The sequence below is a fragment of the Phyllostomus discolor genome, chromosome X, assembly GCF_004126475.2.
Source record: "Phyllostomus discolor isolate MPI-MPIP mPhyDis1 chromosome X, mPhyDis1.pri.v3, whole genome shotgun sequence".
NCBI lineage: Eukaryota > Metazoa > Chordata > Mammalia > Chiroptera > Phyllostomidae > Phyllostomus > Phyllostomus discolor.
The window spans coordinates 79,341,205-79,359,790 of NC_050198.1; the positions used below are offsets into that span (position 1 = coordinate 79,341,205).

At 37.8% G+C, this 18,586-nt stretch overlaps 1 protein-coding gene across 1 annotated transcript; it reads left to right on the forward strand.

The window, feature by feature from the left end:
* Positions 1–892: 892 nt before the first annotated feature.
* LOC114505301 (histone H3.3C-like) lies at positions 893–1,478 on the forward strand. The gene has a single exon (XM_028523193.2). The coding sequence runs from the start codon at positions 969–971 to the stop codon at positions 1,377–1,379; it is 411 nt and encodes a 136-aa protein (XP_028378994.1). The 5' UTR covers positions 893–968; the 3' UTR covers positions 1,380–1,478.
* The last annotated feature ends 17,108 nt before the right edge of the window (positions 1,479–18,586 follow it).

Consider the following 18,586-nt stretch of genomic DNA (forward strand, 5'->3'; position numbering starts at 1 on the left):
AAGGGAGAAAAAGGAAGTAACATACAAGGGAGCCCCAACAAGGCTAGCAGTTGACTTCTCAATGGAAACACTACAAGGCAGAAGAGAATGGCAAGAATAATCCAAGTAATGGAAACCAAAGGCCTGCAATAAACAATACTCTACCCAGTAAGGCACTCAATTAAAACGGAAGGCAAAATAAGGACTTTCCCAGAGAAAAGAAGACTAAAAGACTACACCTTCAACAAACCAGCATTACAAGATATGCTAAAGGGACTGCTTTAAGAAGAGGAACAAAAAGAGTAAGAGAGAGACAAACACAGGTACAAAGGGCATAAAATAGCAATAAATAACTACATATCAATAGTAACCATAAATGTAAATTGAATAAATGCTCCAATCAAAAGACATAGGGTACCTGAATGGATAAGATAACATGACCCTCACATATGTGGTCCACAAGAGACCCACATCTCAGCCCTGGCGGGTGTAGTTCAGGGGATTTAGCATGAGCTGTGAACCAAAGGCTCACCAGTTTGATTCTCAGTCAGGGCACATGCTTGGGCTGTGGGACAGGTCCCCAATACAGGGAACATGAGAGGCAACCACACACTGATATTTCTCTTTCTCCTTCTCCTTCCCGATCTCTAAAAAATGAATAAATAAAATCATTTAAAAAATAAAAAGAGACCCATATCAGAAAAAAAGACCTACACAGGCTGAAAGTGAAGGGTTGGGAAAGAATATTCCAAGCAATGGACAGGGAAAAAAATCCAGGGTAGCAATATTTATATCAGACAAAATAGACTTCAAAACAAAGGCCATAAAAAGAGACACAGAAGGACACTTCATAACACTCAAGAAAAGAATCCCTCAAGAAGACATAAACAGTGTTCACAGCCACCGTCGCTCTCTAACGCCAGCACCTCCTCCAGCTCGCCGAGCTCCAGCCGAAGGAGAAGAGGGGTAAGTAAAGAGGTCCCTATACCATGGCTCATACAAAGCAGACTGCCTGCAAATCAACTGGTGGTAAAGCACCGAGGAAGCAACTGGCTACCAAAGCCACTCGCAAGAGTGCACCCTCTACTGGAGGGGTGAAGAAACCTCATTGTTACAGGCCTGGTACTGTGGCACTTCGTGAAATTAGACGTTATCAGAAGTCCACTGAACTTCTGATTCGCAAACTTCCCTTCCAGTGTCTAGTGCGAGAAATTGCTCAGGACTTCAAAACAGATCTGCATTTCCAAAGTGCAGCTATTGGTGCTTTGCAGGAGGCAAGTGAAGCCTATCTGGTTGGCCTTTTTGAAGACACCAACCTGTGTGCTATCCATGCCAAACGTGTAACAATTATGCCAAAAGACATCCAGCTAGCATGCCACATACATGGAGAACATGCTTAAGAATCCACTATGATGGGAAACATTTCATTCTATAAAAAAAAAATTCTCTTCTTCCTGTTATTGGTAGTTCTGAACGTTAGATATTTTTTCCCATGGGGTCAAAAAGGTAACTATATGATTGCAAGTGGAAAATAGGGGACAGAAAATCAGGTATTGGCCATTTTTCCATTTTCATTTGTGTGTGAATTTTTTTAATATAAATGCAGGGACATAAAGCATTAATGCAAGTCAAGGTGTTTCAGTGAACAAGTTTCAAGCAGTTCAACTCTATAACAATATAAATAAATATGTTATACTTTTTTGGACAATGCCAGCATTTGGATTTTTTTAAAACAAGTAAATTTCTTATTGATGGCAACTAAATGGTGTTTGTAGCATTTTTATCATACAGTAGATTCCATCCATTCACTATACTTTTCTAACTGAGTTGTCCTACATGCAAGTATGTTTTTAATGTTGTCTGTCTTCTGTGCTGTTCCTGTAAGTTTGCTATTAAAATACATTAAACTATAAAAAAGAAGACATAAACATTATAAACATATATGGACCCAACATACAAGCACACAAATACATAAGGAAAATCTTGAAGACTTTGAGAAAGATATAGACAGCAACACACTTTATCCTAGAGGATTATAACACCCCACTATCGAAAATGGATAGATCTTCCAAACAAAATATCAACAAGGATATTGCAGCATTAAACAATACCCTGGATCAGTGGGACTTAACTGATATATACAGAACCTTTCATCCCAAAGAAGCTAAATACACATTCTTTTCAAATGCACATGGAACATTTTCAGAGGTAGATCACATGATAGGACACAAAACAAGTCTCAACAAATTCAAGAAATTTGAAATCATATCAAGCATTTTCTCAGAGAACAAGGGCCTGAAAATAGAAACCAACCACAAGGGAAAAAATCAAAAACACTCAAATTCATGGAGATTGAATAGCATGCTATATAACAATTAATGGGTTAAATGAGATCAAGGAAGAAATAAAAAAGTTCCTGGAAACAAATGAAAATGAACAAACAACAGTCCAAAACTTATGGGACAGACCAAAAGCTGTCAGGAGAGGGACGTTCATAGTGATACAGGCCTACTTAAAAAAGATAGGAATATTTCAAATACATAACCTAACCCTACACCTACAAGAACTGGAGGAACAACAACAAACAAAACCCAGAGTGAGTAGAAGGAAGGACATAACCAGGATCAAAGCAGAATGAAATGACATAGAGACTAAAAGCACAATTCTAAGGATCAATAAATCCAGAAGCTGGTTCTTTGAAAAGATAAACAAAATCAACAAGCCCTTCAGCAGACACATCAAGAAAAAAAAAAAGAAAGAGGACACAGATAAACAAAATCGGAAATGAAAGAGGAGAAATTACAACTGATACCACAGAAATACAAAAGATTGTAAGAAATTACTACAAAGAACTATATGACAAGAAATTTGAAAACCTAGGTGAAATGGACAAATTTCTAGAAAAATATAATCTTCCAAAACTGAGTGATGAAGAAACAGAAAGCCTAAACAGACTGATAACAACTAGTGGAATCAAAGGAGTAGTCAAAAACTCCCAGCAAACAAAATCCCTGGACCAGATGGACCAGGAGAACTTTATGAAACATTTAAGGAAGAGCTAACCCCTATCCTTCACAGACTATTCCAAAAAAAATCCAGGAAGCAGAAAGACTCCCAAAATCTTCTTCTGAAGCCAGTGTCATCCTAAGCCCAAAATCAGGTAAAGACATAACAAAGAAAGAAAACTTCAGGCCAATACCTCTGATGAACATAGATGCTGAAGTCCTCAACAAAATATTGGCAAACTGCATCCAGCTATACATTAAAAAGATCATACACCATGATCAAGTAAGATTCATCCCACAGATGCAAGGATCATACAATATTTACAAATCAACTAGCATAATACCTCACATGATCAAAAGGAAAGACAAATCAATTAGCATAATACCTCACATGATCAAAAGGAAAGACATTATCATATCAATAGATGCAAAAAAACATTTTTAAAGTACAGCACCCATTTATGATAATCACACTCAGCAAATTGGGAGTAGAGGGAGCATACCTCAACATAATAAAGGCAACATATGAGAAACCTACAGCCAACCACATACTCAAAGGGCAAAAACTAAAATTTGTCCAACTAAGATCAGGACAAGACTAGGATATCCACTTTCACCACTTCTATTCAACATATTATTGGAAGTTGTAGCCACAGCAATCAGACAAGAAAATGAAATAAAAGGCATCCAAATTGGAAAGGAGGAAGTAAACCTGTCATTCTTTGCAGATGGCATGATAGTATACATAGAAAATCCTATAGACTCCACCAAAAAACTACTCAACCTAATACGTGAATTTAACAAAACAATGGGACACAGAGTCAATATTCATAAATCAAAGGCATTTTTGTACACTAGCAATGAAATATCAGAAACAGAAATCAGGAAAAAAAATCCCATTTGATATAGCAACAAGAAAAATAAAATACCTAGGAATAAACCTAACCAAAGAGGTAAAAGACCTATACTCAGTAAACCACACAACACTGAAGAAACTGGATGTTAAGAATAGTATAGGAAATGTAGAAGCCAAAGAACTTATATGTATGACCTGTAAACATCAACTAAGGGAGAGGGAATGAGGGGGACAGTGTGAAGGGCAGAGGGGAATAAGGGGGGGGGATGGGACAATTGTAATAGCATAATCAATAAAATATGTTTAAAAAAACAGTGAAATGAAAGGGAAACCCACCATATGGGAAAATATATTTGCAGTGATACCTCAGACGAGGGTTTGATCTCCAATATATAGAAAGAAATCATATGACTCAACTCCAGGAAGACAAACAATCTAATTAGAAAATGGGCAAAGGACCTGAACAGACCCTTCTCCAAGGAAGATGTACACAGGGCCCGGAGACAATATGAAAGGATGTACAGCATCACTAGCCATGAGAGAGATGCAAATTAAAACCACAATGAGATACCACTTCACACTGGTCAGAATGGCCATCATAAACAAAGTGAACAAACAACAAATGTTGGAGAGGTTGTGAAGAAAAGGGAACCCTAGTGCACTGTTGGTGGGAATGCCGACTGGTGTGGCCACTGTGGAAAACAGCATGGGATTTCCTCAAAAAACTAAAATGGAAACTGCCTTTTGACCTGGCCATTCCACTGTTGGGATTATACCCTAAAAGTCCTGAAACATGAATTCAAAAGAACCTATTCACTCCAATGTTCATAGCAGCACAATTTATAATAGCCAAGTGCTGGAAGTGGCTTAAGGGCCCATCAGTAAATGGGTGGATCTAAAAATTATGGTACATTTATACAATGGAATACTACTCAGTAGAAAGAAAGAAATAACACTTTGTGACAGCATGGATGGATCTAGAAAGTATTATGCTAGGTGAAATAAGCCAGGTGGTGAAAGACAAATACCATATGATCCCACCTATAAGTGGAACCTAATCAACAAAACAAACAAGCAAGCAAAATATAGAACCAGAGACAATGAAATAAAGAACAAACTGACAGTAACCAGAAGGGCAAGGAGAGGATAATGGGGGGGGGGAAGGGGTGGGTTGTCAGGGAACATGTATAAAGGACACATGGACAAAGCCAAAGGAGGTTAGGATTGAGGGTTGGAGGTGGGGATGGGTGGGGATGGGGGAAGGAGGGTTGGAGGTAGGACAGAGAGGAGTTGGGGGGTAGAAATGGAGACAACTGTATTTGAACAATGATTTAAAAATGTAAAAAATAAATAAAATTTTAAAAAAGAATTGGGCTGGCATGTTGTGGAAAAAATAAAACACACTCAGCAATGGGAAGCTCTAAGACGTATGGGTGACTAATTGCATTAGCACTGTGGAAATTCACTGCTTGTAAAGGGCTTTGTAGTTTCTGGGATAGAGATTCCCAGCCAGTCTTATTTAGATTTTAAAGATGATGATGAGCTGACATTTGAGTGTGCATATAATTTTCTTAAAGTGAAATACAAAAGCAACAGGAACTAGATGGTTTTCCAATACAATTTGGTTACCATAGGCCTCTGAGATATTCTTTATTTTTCTTTTCTTTGCTTTCCTTTTTCTTTTTTTATTTTCTTCTCTTTTTTCAGTGTTTTCCCTCTCATTTGAGACAAGAAATGGTAAATTTCAAAACGAGTGCAATAATTCCAATCCTACATAGATTGTGCCTATAATCTGAAATCTGTAAGTGAACTTTATGAAGAAAGCGAACTGATCAAGCTAGAATATTGCAAGCCATATGCCAGTGCAGGCAGGGAAGCTGCAGCTGCACTATCAATTAGAACATTCTAATACCTGGTTATGAAGACTGACACTTTGGAAGTAATTAAATATTAGATATTTTTAGGTAATTGCTGCTGTAGGAACACACAACCTGTGCATTTGGGAGATCAAAGCCTTGATAGTGGCTTCTTCCTTGGAGGCTGCACTATCTTAATTGTCCCTAATCATTTTCAACACTTATGGTGTTTTGTGATTGCCTCAAGCATAGCAATTGGTCAAGTGTGAACCAAGGAGGAACTGCCACCACTTTTTTTTTCTTTTGCTAAGTACCATGAAAAGCAGCAGGGGCATATTAGAATATCAGACTAAACCACAATGACAGAAATAGCCCATTGACATGTTAGATTCCCAGAAAGAGCATACACTGTTACAGCTAATTTCCTATGGCTAATACAGGATTCTAGGAGGCAATAATCATTCTGTCAAGATGCTAAGATTGTCAAAGATGTCTCTTTCTAGCCAGGGGGAAAAAAGAGGAAAATCTTAGCTAATCATTATTTTAGTTAACATATTGGTGTTGTATCCCTACCGTGTGATCAAGTGCTAGGCTACACATTGTGGAGGAGACAGAAGGGACGTTAATACCAACAACAAAGAATTCCCAGCAACACTTCTGCATAGAATCACAGAATCAGCTGCATCAGTGGTGCTCAGCCTGATCCATATATTAAAATCACCCAGAAGCTTTTTAAATCTGCCATGCCTGGAATTTATCTCTGACAAATCAAATCAAATCCTTAAAAACATATTTTATATGCATTTTAGAGGTCCCCAGGTGATTCTAATGTCATCCAGGGTGGAGGACCACATATGTGGTCCATTACCAGTAACAGAACTAAGACCCATAAGGTCACATACCTGTGACAAATCTACACCTAAAATCAGGCCTCTGGACTCCCAGCAGATAGTCTTTCCCCTCATGTAATGATGCCTCCTGTCAAATAAACCAAGACTTAAATAATGTAAAGAATTTGTCCAAGGTGACACAAATTATAAGTGCCAAAACTAGGACTTAAACCCAGTCTGACTCCACAGGTGGTAGATTTAGCCACTATGTTGTTTGTATCCCAAAACAAAATCAATCCAGACTACCAGACTTAGTGCCAAGTGATATTAAGACCAGTAATGCCAGAGGAATGCAGAGAAGGGAGCAGTGCATAAAAGGAGGCCAGATCTGAGCTGGACCTGGAAATCCAAGTAGGATTTGGAGAAGCTGACTTGCCAAGTTGAGGGGAGCTGTGGTGGGAGTGATGTCAGTGAAGGAATGGAGATGGGAATTCCACAAGATGTATAAGGTAATCTGGGCCATCGTCTTTAAACATAATTTCAAACTTAAAAGTTGCAAGAATAGCCCTGGCTGGCATAGCTCAGAGGATTGAGTGCCGGCCTGTGAACCAGGGGGTCGCTGATTTGATTCCCAGTCAGGGAACATGCCTGGGTTGCGGGCCAGGTCCCCAGTAGGGGGCTTGAGAGAGGCAACCACACACTGATGTTTCTCTCCCTCTCTTTCTCCCTCCCTTCCTTTCTGTAAAAATAAATTAATATTTTTTTTAAAAAAGTTGCGAGAATAGTACGGAGGACTTCTGAACTCCCGAACTCCTATATTCATTCCCTTCTCTCTCTCTCTCTCTCTCTCTCTCTCTCTCTCTCTCTCTCTCTCTCTCTATATATATATATATATATATATACTCACACACACATAAAATCAGCTTCCTTTGGGGGTACAAATAACATAGTGACTAAATGCACAGACTATATATGCATATATGTATATACATAATTTATTATACATTAATTTATATATTATATATAAATACATATATATTTATTTAATATATGCAAACATAATTTATTTTCTGAACTAATTAAAGTTAGATTACACACCTCAATTCCCTTTACCCCTAATATTTAAGATGGTATCTCCTAAGGACAATGATAATCTCTTAGATAAGCACAGTACTGTTATTAAATTCAGAAAATTTAACATTGTTACAATACTTTTATTTACTGTCTATATTCTTACTTCATCAGTTGTCCCAATCATGTCCTTTATGGCAATTTTGTACCACTAGTACAAGAAAAAACTCGGCATCATGATTGCATATAGTTGTCATGTCCTTTTAACTTCCTTCAATCTCAATCAGTTCCTTGGCCTCTTTTTTTGTTTGTTTGTTTGTTTGTTTTTTGGTCTTTTAAGACACCGACATTTTTGAAGAATAGAGATCCATTATTTTACAGACTGTTCCTCAATTTCCTTTGTCTGATATTTTTTTATTATTAGATTCAGGTCACAAAACTACCTAACTAATGACCTAAACAGAGTATCTCATTTGGCGAATACAATGTCTATTTGTGATACTGATTTTAATCACTCAGTTAAGGCATTGTCCAGTTTTTTCCACTGTATACACTTTTATGGTTCATAACTACAAATCAATCTACAGGGAGACACTTTGAGGGCATGCTTATATCTAGCTCCTCCTCAAATCTCCCTGCAAAAGTTAGCATCCACTGATGATCCTTGCCTAAAACCTTCTATCCTATATTAGTGGAAAAATGATGATTTCCCAGCTATTCCATTCCATCAATGTATATCACTTGGCATTCTACTGTAAGCAATACCTTCTACCCTATTCATTTATTTATCTATTAACTATTTGTGTTCACTTTAATGGTTCTTGGCTCTGACATTCACAGTAGGGACTGGTTAAATATTATGGTAGAAGCCTACAGAGGTTCCAAATACAGAGTATCTCTTCAAGCACGGGAAACAAAAGAAAAAAAAAAATAAACAAATGGCATTACATCAAACTAAAAAATTTTTGCACTGCAAATGAAAACATCAACAAAATGAAAAGATAACCCACTAAATGGGAAAATATAGTTATCAATGATACATCAGATAACGGGTTAACACCCGAAATTTGTAAAGAACTTATAAAACTTAACACTAAAATAACAATCTAAATTAGAAAAGTTTTCTTTCATTATTTTTTTCAAATAAGTTTTCAATTTTGAGATCTTCCTCTGCTCCTTCTGGCATCCCTATCGGATGTTGGTATATTTGGAGTTGTCCCAGTGGCTCCTTAATCTGTCCTCATTTTTTTTTATTTTTTTCTTCTTGCTGTTCTGATCGAATGTTTTATTCTTCCTTATGTTAACAGTTGTTGATTTGATTCTCATATTCATCCTCTCCACTGATGGTTCCCCATAGCTTTTTCTTTATTTCACTTAATGTAACTTTCATTTCTGCCTTGGATATTGTTATGCTGTTGAAGAATTCAGTGAGTTCTTTAAGCATCCTGATAACAAGTCTAGGAAGGACAGAGAGTCCCAAACAAAATGGACCCAAAGGGAACCACACCAAGACACATCATAATTACACTACCCAAGATTAAAGATAAAGAGAGAATCTTAAAGCAGCAAGAAAAAATCAGATAGTTACCTGCAAAGGAGTTCCCATAAGACTGTCAGCTGATTTCTGAAAAGTAACTTGCAGGCTAGAAGGGACTGGCAAGAAGTATTCAAAGTGATGATAAGCAAGGACCTACAATGTAGATTACTCTGTCCAGCAAAACTATCATTAAGAATGGAAGGGTACATAAAGTGCTTCCCAGACAATGTAAAACTAAAGGAATTCATCATCACCAAGTCATTATATGAAATATTAAAGGGAATTATATAAGAAAAAGAAGATCAAAACTACGAACATTAAAACGGCATTAAATTCACAACTATCAATAATTAAATCTAAAAGACAAACTAAGAAAACAAGCAAAATAGAAATAGAATCATAGAAATAGAGATCATTTGGAAGGTTATCAGCTGGGAGAGGGAAGGGAGATAGTGTGGGAAAAGATACAGGGATTTAGACGTAAAAATTAGTAGGTACAAAATAGACAGGGAAATGTTAAGAACAGTATAGGAAATGGAATAGCCAAAGAACTTATATGCATGACCCATGTACATTATCTAAGTGGGGGGTTGCTGGAGGGAATGTGGATACCAGGTGCAGGGGGAAAAAGGGGAAAAATTAGAACAACTGTAATGCCATAATAAAATATATTTTCAAAACCAATCCAACTAAAACTTGAGCCTATGCACCCCAATGTTCATCACGGCATTTTTTACAATAGCCAAGAGCTAGAAACAGCCTAAGTGCCCATCAGTAAATGAGTGGATCAAAACACTCTGGTACATTTATACAGTGGAATATTACAGAGCAGAAAGAAAGAAGGAACTCCTACACTTCATGACAGCATGGATGGAACTAGAGAGGATTATGGTAAGTGAAGTAAGTCAGGCAGCAAAAGACAAATACTGTATGATCTCACCTATAAGTGGAATCTAATCAACAAAGCAAAAAAAAAAAAAACTGGGCAAAATATAACCAGAAACTTGGAATTAAAGAACAAATGGACAGTAACCAGAGGGGAGAGGGGGAGGGAAGGGAGATCATGGAGGTAGGGGAATGAGAAGGAGCAAGCAAAGGAACATGAATAGAGGACTCATGGACACAGACAATGGGGGGATTTACTAAGGGAGTGGGGAGGCAGGGTGAACAATGAGGGACAGGACAGGACAACTGTAAATCAACAACAATTTTAAAAAAGGGCAAAATACCTGAATAGACACTTTTTCAAGTAGGACATGCAGATAGTAATAGACATATGAAAAGATGCTCCACACCACTAATTATCAGAGGAATGCAAGAAGTATTTGACTTCACACCTATAAGATTGGCTATCATCAATAAATCAACACACAGCAAGTGCTGGTGAAGATGTACAGAAAAGGGAACCCTTATGCACAGTTGGTGGAAATGCAGATTGGTGCAGCCACTGTGGAAATCAGTACGGAATTTCCTCAAAAAATTTAAAATAGGACTTCCTTATGACCCAGCAATTCCACTTCTGGGGGTACATCTGAAGAAACCTGAAATACTAACTTGAAAGAATATATGCACCCCTAAATTCATTGTAGCATAATTTACAATAGACAAGAATTGGAAGCAGCCCAAGTACCTAAATGCAGATGATTAGATAAAAAAGCTGTGGTTCAACAACCCAAAATTTATGGGACAGACCAAAGGCAGTCAAGAGAGGGAAGTTCATAGTGATACAGGCCTACTTTAAAAAGATAGAAATATTTCAAATAAACAACCTAACCTTACACCTACAAGAACTGGAGGAACAACAACAAACAAAACCCAGAGTGAGTAGAAGGAAGGACGTAACCAAGATCAAAGCGAATGAAATGACATAGAGACTAAAGGCACAATTCTAAGGTTCAATAAATCCAGGAACTGATTCTTTGAAAAGATAAACAAAATCAACAAGCCCTTCAGCAGACACATCAAGAAAAAAAGAGAGAGGATACAAATAAACAAAATCAGAAATGAAAGAGGAGAGGTTACAACTGATGCCACAGAAATACAAAGGATTGTAAGAAATTACTACAAAGAACTATATGACAAGAAATTTGAAAACCTAGGTGAAATGGACAAACTTCTAGAAAAATATAATCTTCCAAAACTGAATGAAGAAGCAGAAAGCTTGAACAGACCAATAACAGCTGATGAAATCGAAGCAGTAATCAAAATACTCCCAACACACAAAAGCCCTGGATTGACTGGACAGTTTCACAGAATTAAAAATGGGCAAAAGACTTGAACAGACACTTCTCCAAGGAGGACATAACAGAGGGTCCCAGAGACATATGAAAAGATGTTCAGTATTGCTAGTCATCAGAGAGATGCAAATTAAAACCACAATGAGATACCACTTCACACTGGTCAGGATGGCCATCATAAACAAAGCAACAAACAATAAGTGTTGGAGAGGTTGTGAAGAAAAGGAACCCTAATACACTGTTGGTGGGATTGCAGACTGGTACAGCCACTGTGGGAAACAGTATGGAATTTCATCAGAAAACTAAAATTGGACCTGCCTTTTGCCCCAGCAATTCCACTGCTAGGATTATATCCTAAGAACCCTGAACACCAGTCCAAAAGAACCTATATGCCCCAATGTTCATAGCAGCACAGTTTACAATAGCCAAGTGCTGGAAGCAACCTAAGTGCCCATCAGTAAATGAATGGATCAAAAAATTATGGTACACTTACACAACATAATTCTATGCAGCAGAAAGAAAGAAGGAGCTCCTACCCTTTGAGACAGCATGGATGGAAATGGAGAGCATTATGCTAAGTGAAATAAGCCAGGCAATGAAAGACAAATACCATAGGATCTCACCTTTAACTGGAACTTAACAAGACAAAGAAACACGCAAAGTATAACCAAAGACATTGAAATTAAAAACAAACTGTCAGTAACCAGAGGGGAGGGGTAAGTAGATAATTGTGGAGGAAAGGACACATGAACAAAACCAAGGTGGAGTGGAAACAGGGGAGGGAGGTGGGGATAGCTGGAGGGGTAGAAAGTGGTGAGGAGAAAAGGCAGAAAACTGTACTTGAACAACAATAAAATTCAAAAGTATTTCATAAAAAAAAGTCTGTGGTACATTTATACAATGGAATACTACTTGGCCTTTAAAAAGGAAATCTTATTCTGTGCAACAGCATGGGTGGACCTTGAGGGTATCATGCTAAGTGAAGTAATTCAGTTAGAGAAAGAGTAGTACCATGATTTCACTTATATGTAGAATCTAATGAACATAATAAACTAACAAACAAAATAGAAACAGACTCATAGATACAGAGAATAGACTGACAACTGTTAGAGGGGAGGAGGGTTGGTGATTGGATGAAAAAGGTGAAAGGCTTAAAATAGGGGTGTCAAACTCATTTTCACCAGGGGACACATCAGCCTCACGGTTGCCTTCTAAGGGCCAAATTAATTTTAGGACTGTATAAATGTAACAACTCCTTAGAAGGTGCCTCCTTTGAAGGCAACTGCAAGGTTGATGTGGCCCCCCTGAAAATGAGTTTGACACCCATGGTTTAAGAAGTACAAAATAGTAGTAACAGAATAATCATGAGGATGTAAAGTACACCATAGAGAACATAATCAATAATATTGTAATAACTATGTATAATGTTAGATGGGTATGAGATTTCTTGAGAGGGTCCCGTAGTAAGTTGTATAATGTCTAACCATGGGAATGAATACCTGAAACTAATGTAATATATGTCAGCTGTAATTGAAAAATTTAAAAATTATTTTAAAAATAACATTATTTTAATGTAATATTACATAGAGAAAAGCATCCAGAATACTGATTTGCTTTTATCACTAAAAAATGATATTCTTCCAAAGCTTAACTCAATTAATGCATCACCTGCTCCAATATGCTAGAAGCACAAATTCGTCAGGGTGTTAGTTATGTTTTAAAATCACCTTCTAATATTCATGATGACTAAATCATTTTTACTTTTACGTTGCCTTCTTACTGATATTTTTGCCAAATTCACACATGCACAGGAAGAAAGTTGGTATTTTCTGTTAGCAATGAGATGCTTTATTGCTGAACTCAATGGAACCACATAAATTTAAAAGGAGAGAGGTCAATGAAATTGGAAATCAAACCCTTCAATTCCAAATTTCCACATTTATTGCATTTGAGGATGACAAGATGTAATGATAAAGTATTCCAGCAGGTAGAACTTAATGGTTTTAAACCTATTTACTCTGCTATAGCTGAATGTTGCCACATATGACAAATGTTGTAAGTTTTATTGCTAAAGAGCTCTATGAGAAATCCCATCATTCTAAAGATCACAAAATCATTTCAGGAACTGAACAATATTATTGCAGCTTAATAGCAAATTAGAATCTTGTGGCTACAACATGTCAAGAGTCCTTCACAACATCCTGTGGCTAGTTTGTATATAACAGCCAGCATTTCTCCACTTTGGATCTTCCAGGAACCAAAACTTAAATTCTCCCATGAAGGGCATAAACTCATTATTTGGCTACCAACAAAATGTTCAAGATTTTCGTGATGTACGTACGTACTCAGAAATTCAGAGCAAAATAATCATTTCAATAGAACGACATACTTATCATAAAATTTGAAATTAGGGAATTTACTTCTGGCTGTTAGGACCTCAATCCTTCAAGTACACCAGATACAATTATTATCTTAAACGAATTTGTCCCTTCTCAAACAGATTTTAAAATGCAACCAAAGTCTAATGAAATGAGTGCTGAGAAATTCCTGTTGTTTTATATGTGTACATCAGCCTGTGTTTTGAATTTTCTGGAATGAGAGCTGAGCTTTTAAAAAACTGTCCTTTTAGGCCCAATAACTATCTACACATCCAAGACATAATAGCATTCTCTTATACAGAACATATTCTCCCTCACAACTTTTTACATTCTAAGGTGGCACAAAAATCTTTTGTAAGACAGCATGAGCCAAAGTTGGTATCAGCCTTGTTTACCATAATTGGGATTTCAATTCAGAAAACATAAGGAAATTATTACTTTGGAGTATCACTGTGTAAGAGGGACACAGAGAGAATGTAATCCCAAACTTAGCTGGCCTGTCCAGACCTGGCTATTACCAAAAGTATTCACATTTTAGCCTGCTTTTCAGGAGAGGGTAAAATAGGAGGGAAAAAATAAAGACACTAGAGAAAAGATATAGCCTTCTCTCTCTGCTTTAATGGAAAAATTTGATGCATATTCTCACATGACTTCCTTCAAGCTGATTCCAAACCCACCACTCTACAAAGTACTCTTTGGATTTGTAGGCCTGATCATTAATTTACCAGTAATAAAGTCTTCCCTGGGCCTCATCAGTTCTTAATTGTTAAAGTGTCTCAGTGTTGCTGGTGTGGTTTGCACAAACCCTAACTGAAATGGTAACACACCCTGAAATCTCATCAGGATTAATATTTTGACAGCATGAATGATTTTTAACAGACTAATGACCATCTCCTGTATTCTAATCTCTCACTCTCTGCCAACCCACTCCAAGAATTTATATCTATTTCTGGAGCTGTGAGAAATCTGTCATAATGCTGAATAAAATTTTTTGGACAAATCTGGGTTCCTGGAACAATCCTCTCTGGCCATTGGTTGAAAATTGAGATGCATCATGTAAATATGTATATCAGCAAAAATATTGCTATGAGGCCCTGACTGGTGTGACTCATTTGATGGAACACCCTTCCACAAAACGAAATGTCCCCAGCTCAATTCCCAGCAGGTTGGGGTGCATTGGAAAGTCAACCAATTGATGTTTCTCTCACGCATTGATGTTTCTCTCCCTCTTTTTGTCCCTCTTTTTCCCCCCTCTCTATACATAAACAAAAATCTTTTTTAAATATTGCTGTAGGAAATGTCCAAGATTTTACTGCCTACATTTTCTTCTAGGATTCTTATGATTTCAACTCTAACATTTAAGTCTTTAATCTATTTTAAGTTTATTCTTGTGTATGGTGTAAAAGGCAGTCTAGTTTCTTTTTTGTATGGATCTATTCAATTTGCCCAACACCATTTGTTGAATAGACTATCCCACGATTGTTTTTGCATTTTTTGTCAAATATTAATTGCTTGCAAGGTATGGGTTTACTTCTGGGCTCCCTCTTCTTTTCTGTTGATATACATATTTGTTTTTATGCCAGTACCATGCTATTTTGATTACTATAGTCTTATAGTATAGTTTGATATCAGGCAGTGTGTTTCTTCCAACTTTGTTCTTCTTTCTTAAGATTGCTGTGGCTATTTGGAATATTTTTAAATATTTAATATAAGTTTTTGTATTCCACATAAATTTTTGTAATATTTGTTTTAGTTCTGTGAAATATGCCATTGGTATCTTGATAGGAATTGCATTGAATCTATAGATTACTTTGGGTAATATGGACATTTTATTTTTTTAACACATTTATTTTTTTGATTTTTTAAATATATTTTATTGATTATGCTGTTACATTTCTCCCATTTTCCCACCTTCACTCCCCTCCACCCTGCACACCCTCTCCCACCTACATTTCCCCCCTTTAGTTCATTTCCATGTGTCATACTTATAAGTTCTTTAGCTTCTATATTTCCCACAATATTCTTACCCACCCCCTATCTATTTTCTACCTACCATCTATGCTACTTATTCTCTATACCTTTCCCCCCTCTCTACTCTTCCCACTCCCCTGTTGATACCTTCCATGTGATCTCCATTTCTGTGGTTCTGTTACAGTTCTAGTTGTTGGCTTAATTTGTTTTTGTTTTAGGTGTGGTTGTTAGTAATTGTGATTTTGCTGTCATTTTACTGTACATGTTTTTTTATCTTCTTTTTCTTAGATAAGTCCCTTTAACTTTTCATAAAATAAGAGCTTGGTGATGATGAGCTCCTTTAACTTGACCTTATCTGAGAAGAACTTTATCTTGCTCTTCCATTATAAATGAAAGCTTTGCTTGGATAGAGCAGTCTTGGATGTAGGTCCTTGCCTTTCATGACTTGGAATACTTCTTTCCAGCCCCTTCTTGCCTGTAAGATCTCTTTTGAGAAATAAGCTGACAGTCTGTTAGGAACTCCATTGTAGGTAACTGTCTCCTCTTCTCTTGCTGCTTCTAGGATTCTCTCCTTCATTTAATCTTGGCTAATGTAATTATGATGTGCCTTGGTGTGTTCCTCCTTGGTTCCAACTTCTTTGGGACTCTCTGAGCTTTCTGGACTTCTTGGAAGTCTATTTCCTTTGCCTGATTGGGGAAGTTCTCCTTTATTATTTGTTCAAATACCTTTCCCACTTGTTTCTCTTCCTCTTCTCCTTCTGGTACCCCTATAATTTGGATGTTGGAACATTTAAAGATGTCCTAGAGGTTCCTAAGCCTCTCCTCATTTTTTTTGAATTCTTGTTTCTTCATTCTTTTCCATTTAGTTCTTTCTTTCTTCCTTCTGGTCCACACCATTGACTTGAGTCCCAGTTTCCTTCTCATCATTTTTGGTTCTTTGTACATTTTCCTTTATTTCGCTTAGCATAGCCTTCATTTTTTCATCTAATTTGTGACCAAATTCAACCAATTTTGTGAGCATCCTGATCACCTAAACTGTGCATCTGATAGGTTGGCTATCTGTTCGTTGCTTAGTTGTATTTGTTCTGAAGCTTTGATTTGTTCTTTCATTTGGACCTTTTTTTTGTCTTAATGTGGCTGTTATGTAATGAGGGGCAGAGCCTTAGGTGTGCACCAGTGTGGGTCAACCTAGTTGCTGGGTTGTGACGCTGTATATAGGAGAGGGGTCCAAGAGGGAACAATGGCTCTTGCTCCACTCTCTGCTGGATTTCAGTCACTTCCTTCACTTCCCACAAGCAAACTGGGTCCTCCTGGTGCTGATTCCCATGTGGGTGGGTTTGTGTATGTTCTGGGACCCTGTGGGTCTCTCCAAGGAACTCTTCTGTAAGTCTGGGAGTATCTCCCAGCACCTCAACCCCCACAGGTGTTTTCAATCAGTGTTTTGAGGCTTTATTTCCCCATGCTGGAGCCCCAGGTTGCGCAGCCTGTCTTGCTCCCCAGTTTCACCTGGTTTATCTGAGCATGAACGTGGGACCTCTCAGTCTTCCAGCCACCTTGTGCACCGGCACCTCTCCACAATCTGCCTCCTCTCTGGGTCTGCCCACTGCCACCTTGCACACCCAGAGTCTGCCAGCTGATGCTTTGTGTGCCCGGGGTCCACCAGCCACCACTTTTTTTGCCGTGACCCCTGTCCACCCCGCTGCCTGACTCTGCCCTTTTTACTGGTCTGGATTAATATATCTACTTTAACTCCTTGGTTGTTGGACTTTCAAACAGTTCAATTTTCTGTCAGTACTGGTTGTTTTTCTGTTTCTAAATGTTTGTTGTCCTTTCTTGGGTTGTGTGAGGAGGCTCAGTGTGTCTACCTACGTCTCCATCTTGGCCAGAAGTCCTAATATGGACATTTTAATGATGCTAATTCTTCCTATCCATGAGCACAGTATATGCTTCCATTTATTTGTATCTTCTTCAATTTCTTTCTTCAGTGTCATAATTTTCCAAGTACAGGTTTTTAACTCCATGGTTAAATTTATTTCTAGGTTTTTAAAAAAACGAAATTGTAAACAGGATTCTTAGTTTCCCTTTCTGATAGTTTATTATCAGTATATACAAATGCAATTGTTTCCTGAATATTTATTTGTACCCTGCTACTGTACTGATTTTATTTATCAGTTGCTGCTTTTAACTGGAGAGTATTATGCTAAGTGAAATAAGCCAGACGGTGAAAGACAAATACCATATGATCTCACTATTAACAGGAACCTAATGAACAAAATGAACAAGCAAGTAAAGTATAGCCAAAGACACTGAAATTGAGAACATGCTGACAGTGATCAGAGGGGAGAGGGGAGGGGATAATGGGGGGAAAGGGTGAAGGGTTTACAGGAACAATTATAAAGGTCACATGGACAATAATAAGTGGGGGTGAAAATGGGAGAGGGAGGCAGGGATGACTGGAGTTGTGTGGAGGGGTGGGGGAAAATGTTGGGGACCACCCTGCCTGGTCTCAGAAAGCTGTAACCCCCCATGACTTAGGCTGAGTAAAAGACCTCTGGACCAGGAGCCACTAAGGAGACAAAAACTTATTTCCCTGGCATGAACGCTGCCTGTTCTGTGCCAAAACCTCCTAGGTTGATCAGTTAGCCAATGACAGGTAAGATTTCCCACAGAGGGAATTGCCTAAGACAGGCATGATCACGTGGAGGCTTCTGGGAAGAGACTCGAGGCTGTGGAAATGAAGGGGTGATGGACATCAACCCCTGCCCCCTTGGCTTTGTCAAAGCCTGAGTCTTTGTTCTTGGATGTGAGAAATCCAAGTCCCCTGCTGCCTTTGTCTTCTCTGTTAACTCAGGCCTGCAGGGGCAGC

What these genes read in the sequence shown, in the direction of transcription:
- LOC114505301 (XM_028523193.2), top strand. Translation starts at nt 969, where the DNA reads ATGGCTCATACAAAGCAGACTGCCTGCAAATCAACTGGTGGTAAAGCA.